We start from the raw sequence: 18,691 nt of genomic DNA, 5'->3' as shown, positions 1-18,691 counted from the left end.
AAGTATGGCCTCGTACATAAATTGTCGCTGTGTTTATTCTGCACAGAAACTCAACGCATAATAATATCATATAGTACCAACGATGGTGGTGTGGGTGGGGGTGGGGGTGGCAAGAAGTAGATAATAATACCTTATCGCCGGCATTGACGTTATTTACTACTTGGAGGGCTCCGATAGAATTAATACACGTGTTCTAAGTATTAATTTGCATTCATACATTGTTAATTAGTATGAGGGGTGGAAATATAAATTTAATTTAATAATAATTTTAATGCCAGAGTGTAGTATATTGGAGAAGAATATAAATATGAGAAATAATATTTATAGCTGTCGTATACCAAGCAAAATTTACTTTTTTTTTGTTTTGAGACATAAAAAGTTGTACTTTAATCACGGGCGTGACTAAAGTACTTTAGTACAATAGAATATGCCCTAAAAGGTTTGCCAAATTGGATATTTATTAAAATCGTAGAATTTTAGTGCAATAAATAAAATAAACAGTGAAATGGGTTGAAATACTTGTAAATCTTAGTAAAATTAAGTAATAGTCAAACTATATTGTGAAATACTAAAATCAACGTTTATCCTATTTTTAATTTTATTATTTAAACTCACATATAGTTGACAGATGGACTAAATAACTTAAATTAAAATTATTTCATTTATTTATCAACATTTACTTACATTATACACTGTAATATCTTAACGAGTTATAAAAATACATTTTTCTTTACAGTACAAAACAAAAACGTTTAAATATTGTCTTTTATCGTTTCAAAAATTTCGTTTTTATGTATGAAAATATTTCACTTAACATTACGACTAGAAGCGATCATCCTCGCACCTTATAATTACATTTGGCACGCGTGGCCAGCCGTATAATGCAAAAGTAAGCAGAAATAAGCACAATAATCGCGCGTCCTAAGTGCGCATACAATGTGCTCGCACGTGCCAAAACACATGCGCCGTGCGAATAAAGTAAACGCGACGCTAAAATTATTACGGCTAGTTTTTCCGTGCCAACATTTGCCTCATATTTTCACACCACAACAAAATCTCACGTTAAACTTTGTCGATGTGTACAAGATAATCCCTTAATCTCACCACTCTAACAGGATACAAATGACTTTCTAATTTTAATTCCAACTGACCCAAATCACAAGCGAATTAAGTTATGCAAGTGTATATTTGGTTGCATAACTCAATCCTTTGGTAATGCGCTGTCACTTTTTCCTCGTGCGTAGAGTTTAAGGTTACTGCTGCGGGTGCCGAGCATGCGCTCGAGGAGGGAATGCTTGGACTTTCGACGTGCTGCTAGGACAGCTTTACACAGCTCGTGGAAAACTGCAGCAACGGGTAGTACTTGTTCAGCGGCGGTTACTTCAGCGAAGCCGCAGTCTGCGTCGCGTGCGAGAATGGCGCCTTCTTCAGTGCTCACCTGACGTAGGTGCACCATGTCGTTTTTATTCGCTACGATGTATAATGGGAGGTCGTAATCGCCTGCAGCTAACATTGCAGCTACTCGTTTTACGTATCCGAAGGTACGACGGTCGGTTATTGAGTAAACTAGGAGGACTCCGTCGGCCCAGTTGAAAATTTCACTTGAGGGATATTCATCTTCAGCCTGTAATTGATTCATCAGTATTTATTTTATGCAGTTGAATATAATATGATAATATTTTTAGTTTTGTTTAACAAAAAGAAAATTTATCCGTAATTTACGAGTTTGGCAAGTTTGTGATTTTTAAACTGAAATATTTAATAGTTTCGGACATGACAAGTTATAGATATAAATTTGCGAAACGTTTAAAATATTTTCCGACGTGTTTTTGATAAATATGCAAAATCTCAAAGGAAATCTGTAGAAATTAATGTGAATGCGTGGGTAGGCAACACATCGTACTTTAAAGAAATTTTGACTGATGTAATTTATGATTTACACTTTTCTTCAGCAAGTTTTATTACTTTTATGCACTACTTAATGAAGTCAAAATAATTAATGTGGTTAACAAAGATTAGTTTGGTATGTAGCAGTGTTGAATGAAGATTTATACATTTATAGCCTTCCAATGCAATTTTATGCTGGTTTCCATCAACTGACAGCCAGGTTTGTTGACTTAACCACATTCTTCACCCTCACTGCATTCCATTAATGTATATCAACGGATTACAGACATATTGCATGTTTATTATCACTAAGAACAATGGTTTTGTCTAAGATACACTTACCTTTGGACATGTATCCAATATTTCATATAAAACGGGTTCGTTGTCAACTAGGACTTCATGTTTGTAACGATTGTCTAAGAAAAGAAATAAAAAATCAGTTTTTTTGATAAAATCAACATAAAACATAAAAAGAATGAACTTTTACTTCCAATATGATTTTCATCCCTTTTAGAGTAATATTTTCATATTTTAATAATTAATCTCCTATTCAGAGGCGAGACAAATCCAACAAATCATTGATTATCAAAATCTGTTCAGCCATTCTTGAGTTATAAGTGTTGTAACTAACACAACTTTGTTTTATATAGATATGGCTATAGATTCCAGGCACATCTTTGAATATTTGAATGTATGCAACAAACAGAACGTTCAATATTTGTTTTTAAAGTTACCGGCCCTCACAAAATGAAACTCATACCGCACATTCCGGGAGTGCACTCGGGCTAAGCAAATATTGATGAAACTCGCCAGCCATGATCGCGATTATGTCAGTGCGAATCGATCATGAACACCGACGCATGCACCCAGGTAAACTTCCGCATTCCATGTCCACATTCTCAAATCTCAATCAAAATAAAACAAGTGAGAACATAGAAATAGCTCAGACTCTAACCGAATAGAATTTTCATGTAAATTTTTCTCTGTTTTGGTATTTTAATAGCCAGCGATCGATGACGAACGATATTCCGCTCGCGTCGAATGGGAAATTAATTGGCAATTTTTTAATGCTGTTTACAAAAAAGCGGCGGCGTGCCTCTGTCGACGCATAACGCCCCCGGATTGATTCGTACCTGATTGATGATCGTACTCGCCGATGTAGCGCCTCGTTAAAAATCGAACCGCCAACGCTGTGAACAAGAAAAAAACAAAATTACGATTAGCTTTATTAACATTCCGCAATCTGCGAATGGTTTACGCATAGTTTCCATCGAATAAAAAGAATTTAATGATTTAACATTGAAAACAGCGGGAATTTGATGAATTTTCTAAAAATATTTTTTAATTATATACAAAACTGCGGTAGTTCTTGTTCTCCAAAGCTTTGTGTTTGCTTTATTAAATTCTAAAAATGCATTTTGTGTATTCTGGGTTGCATATAGCTGCAAATACATATTTTTCTTCATTGAAAACTTTGTTGGCATAAAAAGAATTTAATGATTAAACATTGAAAACAGCAAGAATTTGATGAATTTTCTAAAAATAATTTAATTATATACAAAACTACCTCTTTTTGTTCTATAAAGCTTTGTTTGTTTGCAAATGAAAATGCATTTCGTGTATTCTCGGTTGCATATAGTTGCAAATATATATTTTTCCAATGATTTCATCGAAAACTTTGTTTACGACACGTGTAATGAATTCCTCATGATTTATAAGCACGTATGTGCTCATATTTTACTTACTTTGCGCAAGTTATGCCTTCTCTCAACTCTATTCCAATAAATACTTTCAATATTACATGTGCAATGTCACTTAAAATCGAAATAAACCGACCGCAAATAAATTTCGCACGGAAATCGCATGTACGACGCAATTTACTCGCATCTTTCACGCTTTGACATCATCAAAAGCATCGAATCCAGCACACAAACAAAAACTAATTAATAGATTAATTTCGGAATGTGGCAAACGAACTAAAAATAAAAATAAAGTAACCTTGCGGACGGCTAGTTTCGGCAAAAGCGCGCAACGCGCGCGCGAAAAAAGTGTAAAATCCGTGCGTGGAAGTTGTAATAAAATTTAACGCCAATTTCAAATCGTCCGGAAAAGCAACGGAAAAAAAATAACGTGCGATGGCGAAACACTCGCGGTTTTGCTCGCGATGAGTAAATCTTGTGGAAACGGTTACAAACGTTCTAGACGAGATATATTGCGTCGAACTTGCTAAATTTTTAATTTATTGCTTTTACAAACATTCAGTTTACACAATTCATATATAAACACAGTTTTTATTGTCTCAAAATGGTTGTTTTTGTTGTGTTTTGGTGGTAAATTTAATTGAAAACAAATTTGCTTAGGTTTTATGGTTGCAAAATGTAAATTTTATTTTAAAAAGCAAAAATTTTACATATAACTTAAAATAAAACAAGAAAAAACTTTTTTTTGCAAAAAAATGTTTTTAGCGTATTTTTTGGAATACATTTTATTTTACATCTTGCGCGATGACATTTTAATAATGGAACATCAAAAATGACCCAAATTAACAGCGTGCTTGTTCCAGATTCGCAATATGCACACCTTGGCGATGAATTACAAAAATAAATTTCGCACACAAGCAAACCATATCACATTACCTTTAATTTAAAGCATAAATTTTATTTATTTAAAAATATTCGTTTAATCCTTTGAATATTTTGAGACAACTACATTTGTTTACGCGTTGTGTTCAAATCGGATTATCACCGAAGCGATCCAGTATGCATTGTGATGTGTTATGCGTGTGATTGACGCGTGGTGCAAATTGCTTCGATGCCGATCAAGTGTTTGTTGTACCAAGCACGAGCACCGAGTGCACTAAATGTGCTGATTGTGATTGACAATAGACACAAGCCGGCATAAATCACAACACCAACAATAATATACAGCGAGTTTCGCAACGCGAATTGATTTGTTGATGCGTTTTAATAAAATGAATGAAACTCTTTTCAGCGCAAGGTGTTCCACAACACTTAACACATTTTTAAATAACTTCTTTTGTTTTTATAGCCGATCGAATATGAAAAGTGGGCGAACATGCGCCACATGTCGTCTTTTATTTGTTTCTTTACAAAATGCGTAAATTGCGCGCGTTGATGGCTTTAATGCTTATTTAAAACGTGCTAATTTATTCGGCCGCAATCATCGCAGGAGATTATTTTCATTTTGCGCGTGAAAAAATAAATTTTCAAGTGTTTGTTTAAGTTTTACACGGATACTACGCCATTTAACTTATTTAAAAACAAATTTTAATTATATATTTATTAAGACATACATTATTAATGGGATTTTTAAATATAAATAATAAAAACATCAAAAACATGAATTTTTCAACATAAAAAATAAAATTATGCAATTTTTTCGCTTGTAAACACAAAAATTCAGGGTTAAAACACGAAAATGTTTCGTTGACTTACGAATTTTTACGCTATCAAGGTTTGTGAAAAATATTTTTGGCAATACATGACTTTGAGCGCGGAATTTTAATTGTTAGCAAAAGGTCAGATCGTCCGCGAATAAAGCACGAATTCGCTAGGAAATCGTGCGAACTTTAAGCACTGAATGAATGAGAGAAACAAAAAATCGAAAAAGTGTTCATCTACGCGACTATTAAAAGCTTGAAACGCGTGTCTGGAAAATAAGTCAAGTTTATTGCGTGGAAACATTACACCTGTTAAGTAAATAGAACAGTGTTTAATTTATTTTCGTCTTCTTACCGCTTTTTCCAACACCTGGCGCACCGACGACAGCCACCTTCACTTCACTCAGCGACGACTTCTTTCTGCGTATACCTTTAGTATTCATCATGTTTAGCAAATTTTCAGCAATAAATCACGCACGAAACTTAATTGCAGTAAAGTGCATCAAGTTGAGTAATTTACGCACTCGACACAACAAACTCAACAATAGTAGACGCAGTGTTGTGGCTAAATATAACGCCCGCACGCTTGCGACGCCGACGCCGACGCCGGTAAGACTAAGCCAGTGGAAGTTAAGTCGCTGAGCTGCGTGCTGAGCTGCTTCAACCGCGCGAGCGCGTCGGGACGCCGCGAGACGGCTTATCTAGCACTTGACTTACATAAATACACTGCGCGCGTCTTCGACAAGCACCAAAACAAAGCAATTTCTGATGAGCTGCGTGCAAAGCAGCGAAAATATGAAAATGTGAATCGCTGTTTTGTTTTGCGTGTTTTGCTTTCTTTCTAAGTCAAGTACAGAACCTTCGGACTCGACATGTTTCTCCAATGCGGCGGATTGTTTTTCGGGTTGTCTGTCATTCGCGCGATTTTGAAAGCGCAATGTTTACATAACCTTAACACGCTTTTATACACACATTGATTCCATTCATCGTGCGGTTAGTGGAAAACATGTGGTTGGGAGTTAAAATCAATTAGTGGATAGGATAAGTTTTTGACGTAAAGTCAGAGAACTTTTTTGACCTTCAGGGTAATGAATTCATTTTGGCACTAGTACAATGTTGTGAATCATAAGTTTACTCTAAATTCTTGTATATTCTTCAAAAATTAAAAAAAATTAATTTTTGCATAGAAAATTTCTTTAGAATCGTTGTGATTCCAAAGGTCCTTAGGAGGTCCCTTTGGGCTTGTGTAAGTATCTTTTATTTCACCATTTCGATACTCCGCACAGAATGTTTGTTTTTCTTCAATGTGTCAATATAATATTATTACATTGTATCATAGAGTATAAATTAAAGCAATATTACGATTTGATAGGCATTATTAAATTACTTATGATTGGTATTTTCATGCAATATCAACTTTGTTCCATATTTCCTAAAATGTGATTTGAATTTAAATCTGCCGTTACTAGATAGTCGGTTAGATGGCACTACGATGCACGTTTTAGCGTTAAATATTGCTTGTCGGTGGTAGTGAATGCACACCGTGTCTCTGTGCGATCACGCGATTTTGCACAAGAGATAAGTTTGTTTACCTGCAGATATCGAATCTTTATTTCTTGGAATAAAATCACATCTTGCTGTTTATATTGGTATCGTAAATTTAAGCAAGTATTCTTCAATTCTTAAATTATGAATATAACTAACAATTTTACATTAGGTGGAATAGTTTATTATAAAAATCATCATCAGCAAAACATTTTTATCAGCAGCAGATCACTTAAGCAGTTATCACTTAAATATTTGATGTAAAATAGAATTACTTAACTATAATTATGATTAAATCCCTATACCAATGTTTTCATCCCTTATTTTACTCCCTTTAATTCATAATTTTTGATATTTTAATAGTTATTCCGTAATTTGGAGCTGAGATGAATCTAATAAATCATAGATCATCAAAATCTGTTCCGCCATTCTTGAGTTATAAACGTTGTAACTAACAAAACTTTGAACATCTACAGAAAGACAATATCTAAAAAATTCTTTCAAAGAAATTTATGCTAAAACTAGGTTAGTTATTTTTTTTAACAACCAAAACTCAAACAAAATGTTAATTTTTATTTTTCATTTTTGTTGTCATGATTAATAAAACAATCGATTATTAATATATTCCAACCACTTTTTTTGTTCACCGGTCACGAATATGTCAAAATTTTCGCGCATCGTTGGTGTACAAAATCCATTGTATCCGTTGTGAAAAGTGAGAATCAAATCAAGAATTTCAATCCCAAATCATTTTAATGTTAAGTGCAGCCAAACGCAACATTTGTTTTTGTGATAATTGTTAATTCAGAAGCATTATATCCTCATTATCAGCCCCATTGACAGTTTCAAGCACACGCATATTATCACGTTCTGCTCCGTTAATATGCACGCATCATGAGCGGTGGCGGACCGTTATCAAATCAGCGAAACGATGATGCATTGCCATCAACATCCACAAAATCTATTACAAGCAGTGTAGCAGACACGACGACAAAGGACGTGTACACGTGGTTGCCTAACGAAACCGAAAGAAAAGCAACGAGAAGCAACGCTAGAAATAAAATGGAAAATTGTAGCGCGCTTGAATACACAAGCGAACACTTGGAGAAGGCTTTGCTTGACTTGAGAACTTCTACACATCAATATCTGCAAGAATGGGCAGGACAATCGGTGTCTACGACGATGGGAACTCTTCCTGGAGCAAATCATACAGAAACTTCTACGGAAATATCATATCCAGGTATAGCATAACCTAAATTGAAGTCTATAATTTATAAAATTGTGTTTTTTAGTGAATCAAAAACAAGTTAATGCTACTGTTGAAATTAAACCAGTTGTTGAAAATATTAGCACGCAAAGTTCTGCAGATAGAGTCAGGTTGAATATACAAACAACTACAGGTAAGTAAAACATAAAACAAAATGGCGGCTTAGGCAAACTCTTTAAAAACTTTTTCCCTGACACTGTCCCTGTAGTTTTTAATAAAAATGTAATTAATTTTTATTTTCTTGTTCAAGACCTAGTCTGTGTTGGTTACATCAATAAGATTTACAATTTAATTTAAAAGAAGACGAGAATTGCTAATAATGCACTTTAGCACCATCTAAAAGCTTTTTCTTTAGCTATAACTATGGTTAAATCTATACTCCAACTTTCATTTCATATTTAGTGCTCTTTTAATTATAATTTTCAATATTTTACTAATTATTCTGCTATTCAAGGCGAAGATTAATCCAACAAATCACAGATCATCAAAATCTCTTCTGCTGCTCTTGAGTTATAAGTGTTGTAACTAACCCGACTTTGTTTTTTATATACAGATGATTTACCACAACCTCCAATACAACTAGAAACTGTTCCTGAAAAAATAACTGAAGCCACTTCAGTTATGTCTGATGAATCACTAGCTTTAACTGCAAGTCCTTCTAAATCTAAACTACCAGTATTTAAACCAGACCAAGCGAGTTCTTCGCCATCAACTGTAAATATACTCGTAAATAACAACCAAAACAAAATTGCAAAACCAAGTCAAAAATACTGCAACAGCAAGATACCTCAAAGGATGGCAATCAATTCAACACCTAGCCGAGAATGCATTCCTTCCAAGTTAACGGCGAATATTAATCGAGCTCCGACTTTACGCGCAAAGAATACTCGCTTTGTTAACAATGACAGACAATTACTTCAAAGCGCATTAGCACACTCCACAGCAAACATTCCTTTACCATCACCATCGGAAACTATAGATGTGACTTCGAATGAAATGCAGTTGAAGGCAGCCGAAAGTGACAAGAAATGTATAGAGGAGCAGAGTGGGTTGCCTACGGTACCAATACAAACAAAAAAAGAAATTCAAAAGGAAAACAAAGAAAACCTGCCGATTGTTGATAAAGTTTCAAATAAATTACAACAACAAACTGCTGATTCAACAGCAAGTGCACTCAAACCAAGTAAAAGTAATAGTGTTGATGGTGAAAATCAAAAAGACACAGAGGAAACAAAAAATATCAAAAAAGAAAATATTCAGATGAATAAAATGGAAACAAACGTCAGTAACTTATCATATAATTTTGCAATCGGCCGCACAGTGCATACAACGACTGACGATTTACAAACGGATGCATTCAATCAAGCAGAAGATAATGATAACAAAGACAGTTTAAAACTGTATGAAAAACAAGTCTACAAGGATGAACCAGTCGTTCAACTTATAGAAGTTGAAAATAAATTAAACGAAATGAAAAACGTCAAAGAAAAACAAGAAAACTTACAAGAAACATGCGAAAATAACAATAAAAAAGTTGTTGAAGACAAAAAGACCGAAAATTTAGATCAAACTAAAAAACTCGACAAACCTGCCCCGAAATTGATTAATCCTCCCGTTAAAAATTTACCACGAGAATCAAAAACATGTCTAATAGCAACACCATCAAAAGCAGTCATAAACAAACCCCCACCCAAAGAAGTCACAGGCTTAAAAGAAATAATATTCGAGAAATCACCTGTTTCCAGTACCAGTAATGCCATCCCAAAGAAACCAATCGAAATAAAAACACCAAAACAAGCAAAAAAAGAAGCATGTGAAATTCTTCAAGAAGTGTACGAAGTAAAGAAGGAAATCCGCTTAAACGCGGAGAATTTGAATGATGAATTGGCGCACGCCGTGAATATATTCAACATAGCTCAATCACAAAGGGTAAATATTAGTACAAACATTAAATAACACAGGGTTTCCTGTAATTATCACACAAATTAATTATTTAATCACTTCGGCGGTAATTAGCACATTAAACCTCACCAGTTCACGCTGTGTTGGCGTGAATGTGAACGCGAAAGCGAATCGAGAGTGTGAAACAAAAGAACGCACTTGAATTTGCATTAGATACACACCGGTGAGCGTGCGAGTCGCTTGACAGGCCGGAGACATCGTTAATTAAATGCTACGATTAATTACAATAAAATAAAACGAGACACGCGGTGCGCACGCGATATGCACGCCTTTGATTAGTCATACTGGTTGCTTTAATTAATTGTGTTTGACTTGTTTATCATTACCTCGAACATTCACAAAACATTAAATCTATTTCATGCTAAATTTAATTCAATTTTGTTTTTCATTTGTAGATTAATACGATTCTCCGTATGGCGATGCCGTATAATGATCTTATACTTCCGGTGTTCATTTCGTCGCCATCATCGATCATCCAAGCACTGGGAAAGGAATTGCTTAATACAATTGACATGAAAAGAAGGGCTGCGTTTTGTTTTAATGGGATTATCAATAAAAATCAATCTAAGAATAGTAAAAAGTTGACAAGCAAAACGCCAAGTAAACAATGTTTGAAAAGCAGTCAAAATGGCGTGAGTAATGCGAGTAAAACGGTGAAAACGACAAAAACTACTAAAACAACCAAATCGAGTATAACACGTATAGAAGAACCTAGTACAACATGTCATGCAACAGTTATCGGGCCACAACTCATCGCAAATCATCGGGCAACGTGGGCTAAGCCACCATTTTACTACGGAAGGTATAAGGAAGTTTCTGCGAAAGAATAGGCAACCAAATGTACATAATTATTTATACCATCTTAAGAACGTCAATGAGGAATGATAATAATATTGAATACTGATATAGAAATATAAATTTTAGTACATTTAAAATTGTTTTTGTGTTTTTTTCGTTAAAATATAATTAATTTTTACTTTTTTGGGCATAAAAAGTGATGATTTCGTCAATAAGATTCACAATTTTATTTTAAAGAATTGAGAATTGCTAATAATGAACTTTAGCGCCATCTGGGAGTCAATTATTTAACTATAACTATGATTAAAACTCCATAACAACTTTCATCCCTTATTTAACACTTTATAAATCATAATTTTTAATATTTTAATGTTTATTCTATTATTCTGGACCATGAAGAATCCAATAAATCATAGATAATCAAAATCTGTTCAGCCGTTCTTGAGTTGTAAGTGTTGTAACTAACAAAACTTCATTTTATCCCAATAAAACTTAAATTGAAATAATACTGCATATATTTTCACATTGCACATATTTATTTATAAGTACTCAACATCTACATACATAGTTTTTTGATTAATTCACCTTTACAAGGCGTTTTTAAACTCTACAATCAATAAATTTATATATCTTACATGTTTTCTTTCACAATTATTAACAATTACAATAACTACGAAAAGTGAGTTCCACACTGCATTTGTTTCTGCGTTTTGAAAGTAGGCGAGCCATCACACACACATAATAATAATTTATATAATACAAGTGTAAACGGCCGGAGACGCAGACGTAATTAGCGACGGTGTAATTGCGCTCTCGTTAAATCGTTACGGGTGCGTTGCGCAACACCGCGAACGTGTTGTGTTCGCCTGCATCTGTTTCTGAATCAATCGCCTACCGCAAGAAAATAGTCCAAACGCCGTGCGATCACTTACTATCTACAATTGTGTGTGCTGTGTGTGAGTTGCGTGTTGTGTGAGTGTATAATAAAATTATCAATAATTAATAATACAATAATAGAATAATAATAGATGCCTAACAGAGTTATAATACACGTAGAAGAAATGGACGACTTTATACACAATGAAAATACCGATACGTTACTTAAGAAATGAGTCAAACAACTTTTGCCTCCCAAAAATATTGCTAAACTAGAATTTTGTTCCCATTTTTGATCCCATGCTTAAAATTTACGAGTGTGTGCATACGGTGCCAAAATGCGACCGAATTAAAACATAACACGGCTACAATACCTGCTTTTTCTCTTGTTTTTAATTTTTGTTTTCTGCTTGTGTGTTTTTCATTGGTTGCATTGGTTAGATACTTTTGGCATGGTGGCGACCTCTGGTGGCTGCGCGGCTTACTCAAGCGCGGGCGCCTTCATCTTGTTGACGGCGTTCGCCAAATGCAACAACTCAGTGTTCAGCTGGTGGACGAGGGATTCGAGTTTATCGACGGTGTCCAATACTTCGACGCGGCCAGTGTGCGGGTTGAAACGCACCTCGAACGGACGCGACATAGTCGACACCCAACGCCGGAACTTATCCTTGGCGTCTTCGAAGCTCTCAGCGACATAGTACACCGGTTGGTATTCCTGATCCTGATAAGGTTGAATGGCGGTACTAGCGGGTTCAAATGGACGATGTTCGGGTTTCTCGCTGAGCGCATGGAGTAATTCACCGTAAGCGCTCAGTAAACCAGCGCCGTACGCCTTGACAGCGCCGTTTTCCTTGCAGAGGCCGAATTCCACGGTAAACCAGTAGACCTTTAGTAAGAAAAATTAGATTACTAGTGACATCTATTAATAAATAGGTTAGAAATTAATTGAATGCTCTAATTAATTTATGAGTATTAATATAGTCGTAAAATTGCTATCAGAGTCATTAACCATGATTCCCAATGACGTTACGGTAATGAATCGCGCAGAACTCGCGATTGTAAATGTCGCAATTTTGGGTGATTATGCAAAGAGCGGCGTTAATTATTCCGTCTCTTGTTTTGTGGAAACACATGGTAAATGACCATGTGCGCGTTTTGCGACTTCTTGTCGCTTTTGCAAATCCGTCGTCCGTTTTTCTCTGAACGGCGCGCGAGAGCGCGTGTCACGTGCGCTTGACCATGACACGTTAATCGCAATACATTTAGATTTGCCAATTGCCAACCGACTTCGGATATTATTACCATTTAATTGCTTATGCTGGAATTAAATCAATTCACTGCGAGAATTTTGCTACGTCTTAACTACAGGAGCACGCGGAATATTATCTTTTCTTTAACTTTAGAAAGAAAATGGAAGCAAAAAAAAGGTAAAAGTGCACTTACAGTGGATAATTTTTCGATTTCGGAGTCGGAAGCGCCGAGGGAGGCCAAGCCGATTTCCTGGGAGAATTGCGCGAAGCTCGGGTCGGCAAGCAGCGGCATGTGGCCCAATAATTCGTGAATGGAATCGCTGAAAGAGTAAGAAAAGTAGAAGAAAAAAATCAGTACAATTGTATTCAATTCTTTTTGCAATCATTTTATGGTAGATAATAGTATTAGCATGTCATTTTGATTTTTTTGCTTCGGTAATTTCCAACGACAATGCGAGTACGCGTGTAATCGGCTTGAAGTTCGCCAAATTTAATTGCGATCGCAGCGTCGGTAACGAACACTTATTACGCCCCGTCTAATGGCTTTTATAATTGAATCACAAGTGTTCTTTGATCGAGATCCTCTCTCGGCGGTAACTGTATCAGTTTAACTTTGCTATGCATCTAATATGATACGAAAATACTGAGTGTTTGATAAAATAATGTAAAAAAATTAATTTGGTTCAGAATCGTATTTTTTAAAAGTTAATTACTGATTAATTAATTAAAAACGTGAAATAAATTTTCTTTTTGGTTTAATTGATTGTTTAGAAAGTTTTATGGCCAAATATGCAAAAGAATTAAAAATATTGATTAATTTAAAGAAGTTATTGCAAAATTAATGCAATTAATTTTCGGAAATTTGGTTTTGATAGATTTTAAATGCATAGATAATCTATTACCGAACATATTTTTGAAGAAATTACTCTTATATCTTCTTTTAATGCGGAGTTATTAATAAAAATGTCCAAAATACTTTTTATGAATCAATTCAATTATTTTTCTTTCCATAATTGTGAATTAATCAAAAATACGAACATTAGTAGCAATGATATGGTGCGGAATTAACTAAATATTAAATTCAACATAAATTTATCGAAAAATTTGATCAAATATCGTCTTAGATTATCAGAAACGCCAAAAATTAATATTTTATTCCAAAAATTAATAATTTTCCGAAAAAATTTGAAAATTTTTTAGATTTTTACTTACGGTTCAGGAGTGTGATACGGAGAGTTAATGTGGCGCACATACTGGGTGCTCTGAAAGATGCGGAAGGCAAGCGACGCCAAGAAGTCGCGCGAAGTCAACAGGCCAGCAGCGGGCCGCAGCGTGAAGCCAGTGTGCGACTGCAGAAACTTGGACATCTCCTCCAGCTGCGGAATGCGGTCCGCCACGAAGATGCCCTCTTCCTCCAGCATGCGGAAGACGCGGCGGTATTCAGCGCACGCGTGCTTCGGCATCAAATCGCGCACGGTGTTGAACACCGCAGTCCATGTCTTATGCTCGGTCTCGGTGTACTGAATAATTGGGATTGGATCACCACTATACAAAAATAACAAAAAACATATTATAATACCAACTTCAACTAACGCCATCTGTGTGTAAATAGTGAAAATAATGAAAATAGACTAAATTTTGTATTGACAGTTTTAATTCCTAACCAAACTTACTATTTGTAAGCAAATGCAACCTCAGCGATGAGTTTACGCCGGGCACGATACTCCTTATCAGCAAAACCCGGATGGTTCATGTCCAAATCAGGCTCGTATTTGGTCATCAAATGATTACAGTTGTCCAGCTCAGAAGCATGACGTGGGAACCAGGGACTCTTGTTGGTGACGCTGTCATCACCCACCAAGGAGACATTGGTCAACGAAGCCGTCTGCCTGAGGGATTTAATCAACAACAGAAGATTCGAACGCGTGAGCTCAGCATGAATGAGCACGTCCAGTTGAGAGGCGTCGCTCTTCGACGGGCGTGTCTCCAAGTGGTTCACCACCCCCGCGTACTTCTCAATGGATTTAAGCACACGCGACAGCGAGGACATGCCATCGCGCAAGCGCAACACCAACGCCGCCTTTTGCATGACCTTGTCACCATCCACACCCTCGGCGATGGCATTCTGCAGGATGACTTCCTCCTCGGTTAGACCAGTATCTGAAAAATGGTTGGGGATTTACGACGAGATTTTACGAGTATATTTGAGCGGCTTAACGCGCGTTTCCGAGTGGAAAAATTATGCTCTTCAGAATGTAAGGGATGAAAATCACGGCGCGACATTGAAAGCCTCTTTCATGGGCACGGAAAAAGTGAGTGGCTCTTAGTGCAATTATATTCACAGCCGGATATAAAAAATAAATATACAGAGTGTTTTATAGAAAAAAAAATTAAATTATTTTCTTTAAAAAAATTATTTTTCATATTTTGTAACACTCTGTATAAAAATTGTTGCACGCCGCGCTTTGTGATTGTTTCCTTTCACTTAAAAGTGCATTTACGTAGATCGCTACACTTTAGGTCAAGTTTAAGCCAGCGCATTCTTTTGCAACGTTACAGAACAATGCATACTTGTTACAAAAGTAATTTACCAAGCAGCAGCAGCAAAAAAAAAGTATGGTTACCTTCGCCTTCCTCGGTCTGCTCGGTCTTTTGCGGTTTGTCATCGACTTCTGGTTCAAGGCTCGAGTCTAATCATGCGATACGACACAGAATAAAATAAAAATAAAAAATAAATAAATTCGTGCAAAAATAATCAGAATAAAACAGGTTATGTTGTTGACAAGTGTCGCCACCTACCGTTGGCACGCAGACGCGCTTCATCCAAGACGGTCTGCTTAGTCTGGGTGACAACCATCGTCTCGAATCGAGCGTCATCGACCAACGAACGCCTCCTCGACGGGTATCCGTTCTGCAAACGAAAAGACAGACATCTTTGATCAATGAACAATCCACTTCCGAACACGCTTGTTCCACCCAGCCGGAAGCGGAAACTTAGCGGGCGCGTCAGGAAATTGCGCTCGAAACTTTTTTGAGGTTATGTTGGGGTTTAGGTTATGCTAGCGAATTATTGTGCGTTGCGCGCAAATAGAATGCAAAATCAGCTTATTATGAGTACGATAATTAATCGCGAGAGTGAAGAATTGTTAATTATCGCAAAAAGACGGGCGATTGCCGCTGCGACGCAAGGTCAAGACTTATTAATATTTCGTTCCTTCGGGGCAAGTTGGCATGAATTCAGTCGTGCCTTCTATTTCATGCTCCTAATGACCATGATCTTATGTCATTCGTCGTCGTCGTGGCGACCGGCTCGTGTGTTTTACATTTTAATGTCACATTTGTGAGTTAATTTCTTAATTATCACACACACCACTGGTTTTTAACAGTGCGACCGGAGACTAGTGTGTGTGTGTGGCAGGTTAATTTGTTGGATTTTGAGGTGATTAACTTCGGAATGCAGCTGGTTTTTGGTGAATTACCGGTTGTTACCGATTAGAGAATTTTGTGTGTAGTTGTTGAGATAAGATGTCACCGCCCTCCCCGCCGCCGGCGTGTGTATGTGGATTTAGTGTTGGATGGAAAAGCAAACGTGCTAGTTTTGCGGCGAATGCGAAAACGAGCGCGAATCGAGCTCAATAACATAATTTGCCGAAGAACTTACGGATCCATGAAGGCTAACCAGGGGCGACGCAATGTGTGCAAAACGCAGAAAATAACTTAATTATTATACAGGGGCAATAATATTTTTTGTAGATAAATCGACATTTATCGCGTTTTATGTCCGATTCGAATAATATGCTTCAAACTGGAATATTGAGTAGTGGATAATTATAGTTTTTATTAATTTATTTAAAAACTATTATAGTTTTTTGGTTAATTTTTTCAAAAATTGATTTATTATTAAATTCTACATTTAACTGAAAAATATTTCTAAGATGAATCCATTATTTAAAGAGTTATAAACAATTAAAATTTGATTAAGAATACGATTTGAGTATTGAAATAAATTTGTTTATAACTTTTGATAAGAAGTTGATATCAATAAAATAATTGTTCAGTTTTCTTCAGAATTTAATACTTAAGAAAGCTACATCAAATTTATTAAACTGAATCAATTAGTTTTTGAGTTAGTAATTAATAACTAGAAAAAATACACTATTACTCTAGTTTTCCAATAAAGCAACATATCAATATGTACATATTATAGTAATTTATTAATAACTCAAAAACTATTTGATTTATAAGCATAATTCTTTCATAATTAGATTTTATATAAAATTTTAAATCTATCTGTAAAAAATTTCTGCCCTAAGATTTTTATACTAAAAGTTATTAACAATTGAAGTTAAACTTTGAAAAATTTATAAAACTGACACTAATTAGTCTGTATTTTTTAACAAAACAAAGTTATTATGAAAAGTTTTGACACCAATGATTCCAAATTTAGTGTTAATAATAATTATGAAAAAATAATTTAAAAAACTTAATTAGTTTGAGAGAAATTAGTGAAAAACCTTTTAAAAAATTAAATTTTTTTCCAAATCATTTTTTTTTATTTTTCATAAGCTTATTCGCGTCATATTACCAAATAAAAACATTAAAATAATCAAATTACCTTATTATCAATAATTAAATCAATCTCTGGTATGCTTTGTATTGGCGGCATTGCACAAGCAGAATTTTTGTTGTTTTGAAAACCTGACTCAAATGTTATTTCTTTGATTGACCAAACCGTCTCAGTGCGGTGTCCGAACCGAACTAAATCGCGATTTCGATGGCGATTAATGCTATGCACAAAGTGGCGTGGCACGGCATGCCATTAGCACGCATTTTATTTCGTTTCGTGTCGAGAGTGCAGTCGCGCGGCGTTACTTTACTTTAAGTTAAGTTAAGTTAAGGTGGACTTATGTAATTGCCACCGGCCGCTGTCGACTAATCTGCAAAATCGCCTAGCGACACACCGCGCGCGGTGATTGTTTAATTTTGCAATTGTACGATGCGCACGACGATCATTGAGTGGTCGTTAATTAACATCGACATTAGAATGCCATTAAGTGCTTAATCAAGTGCCAACAGCAAGAAAATGTAAAAAATTAAAGAATTTTGCAAAAAATATTTAAAACAACATTTTTTTTCAAAATTTCAACTGAATATGAAATTCATTTTAATAAAAAAAATATTTTTTTTTGAAAAATTTTATTTTTTGAAAAATTAACCCTCAACCCTTAAAAATTAATTTTTTATGTATTAATGGACTTACCTCGATACTATAAGACTTCTTGATGGCAAACATCTCGCGGTTCTTCTGTGCAGCAGCGACGGCAGCCATTTTCTGCTCCTTGCTGGGCTGGGGACGGTCGGGATTGAGATTTGACTCTCGCAGGTGGTAGATGTACAACGGCGACGCGGGCTTCAGCCTGAAAGCTTTGCGTTTTCACTGCCGAGCGGCGAATCCTCCAAAGAAATCCTCGAAGTGTGTACGAGCGAACAAACAGTCGGGCGGCGTAAACCGGGCGTTGTGCGTTATCGGACCACGATTGGAGACTCAAACCGTCTGTCTGATAATGAACAGGTCCTCGTGTCGATTTCGATTTCGCTCTCAGCGTTTTCGTCGTGGATTATTGATGGTGATGAGAAATCGCTGGTTCGCAAACGCACGCTGACTGTTTACTGGCACGAGAGCGGGCAGGAGAGACCGTGAGTGTG

The 18,691-nt window shown here is 35.7% G+C and overlaps 3 protein-coding genes across 4 annotated transcripts; 1 reads left to right on the top strand and 2 right to left on the bottom strand.

Moving 5' to 3' along the window:
• Positions 1–642: 642 nt before the first annotated feature.
• LOC135794322 (ras-related and estrogen-regulated growth inhibitor) lies at positions 643–5,919 on the bottom strand. The gene is made up of 4 exons (XM_065305556.1): positions 5,643–5,919; positions 3,021–3,077; positions 2,230–2,303; positions 643–1,624 (listed from the first exon to the last, which is right to left on the bottom strand). Exons 1-4 carry the CDS (start codon positions 5,731–5,733, stop codon positions 1,202–1,204), a joined length of 645 nt encoding a protein of 214 aa, XP_065161628.1. The 5' UTR covers positions 5,734–5,919; the 3' UTR covers positions 643–1,201.
• Positions 5,920–7,627: 1,708 nt separating this feature from the next.
• LOC135793553 (uncharacterized) lies at positions 7,628–10,996 on the top strand. The gene is made up of 4 exons (XM_065304564.1): positions 7,628–8,072; positions 8,125–8,232; positions 8,653–10,028; positions 10,457–10,996. The coding sequence occupies exons 1-4, from the start codon at positions 7,727–7,729 to the stop codon at positions 10,889–10,891; spliced, it is 2,265 nt and encodes a 754-aa protein (XP_065160636.1). The 5' UTR covers positions 7,628–7,726; the 3' UTR covers positions 10,892–10,996.
• Positions 10,997–12,131: 1,135 nt separating this feature from the next.
• On the bottom strand, positions 12,132–18,691 carry LOC135793552 (tyrosine 3-monooxygenase-like). 2 transcript variants are annotated; one of them, XM_065304563.1, is made up of 7 exons: positions 17,601–18,110; positions 15,785–15,896; positions 15,610–15,675; positions 14,659–15,145; positions 14,198–14,530; positions 13,179–13,305; positions 12,132–12,621 (listed from the first exon to the last, which is right to left on the bottom strand). In XM_065304563.1, exons 1-7 carry the CDS (start codon positions 17,649–17,651, stop codon positions 12,217–12,219), a joined length of 1,581 nt encoding a protein of 526 aa, XP_065160635.1. In that variant the 5' UTR covers positions 17,652–18,110; the 3' UTR covers positions 12,132–12,216. The 2 variants fall into 2 exon arrangements, with proteins under 2 accessions (XP_065160635.1, XP_065160634.1); XM_065304562.1 differs by lacking the exon at positions 17,601–18,110 and adding an exon at positions 18,246–18,691 and having other exon boundaries at positions 12,133–12,621.

Source organism: Atheta coriaria, unplaced genomic scaffold (genome assembly GCF_025399875.1).
Source record: "Atheta coriaria isolate IRGN ID8LTWV9N9 unplaced genomic scaffold, Caltech_Dcor_3.1 hic_scaffold_6_pilon, whole genome shotgun sequence".
Taxonomy (NCBI): Eukaryota; Metazoa; Arthropoda; class Insecta; order Coleoptera; family Staphylinidae; genus Dalotia; species Dalotia coriaria.
This window is presented reverse-complemented; position numbering and strand designations above follow the sequence as displayed.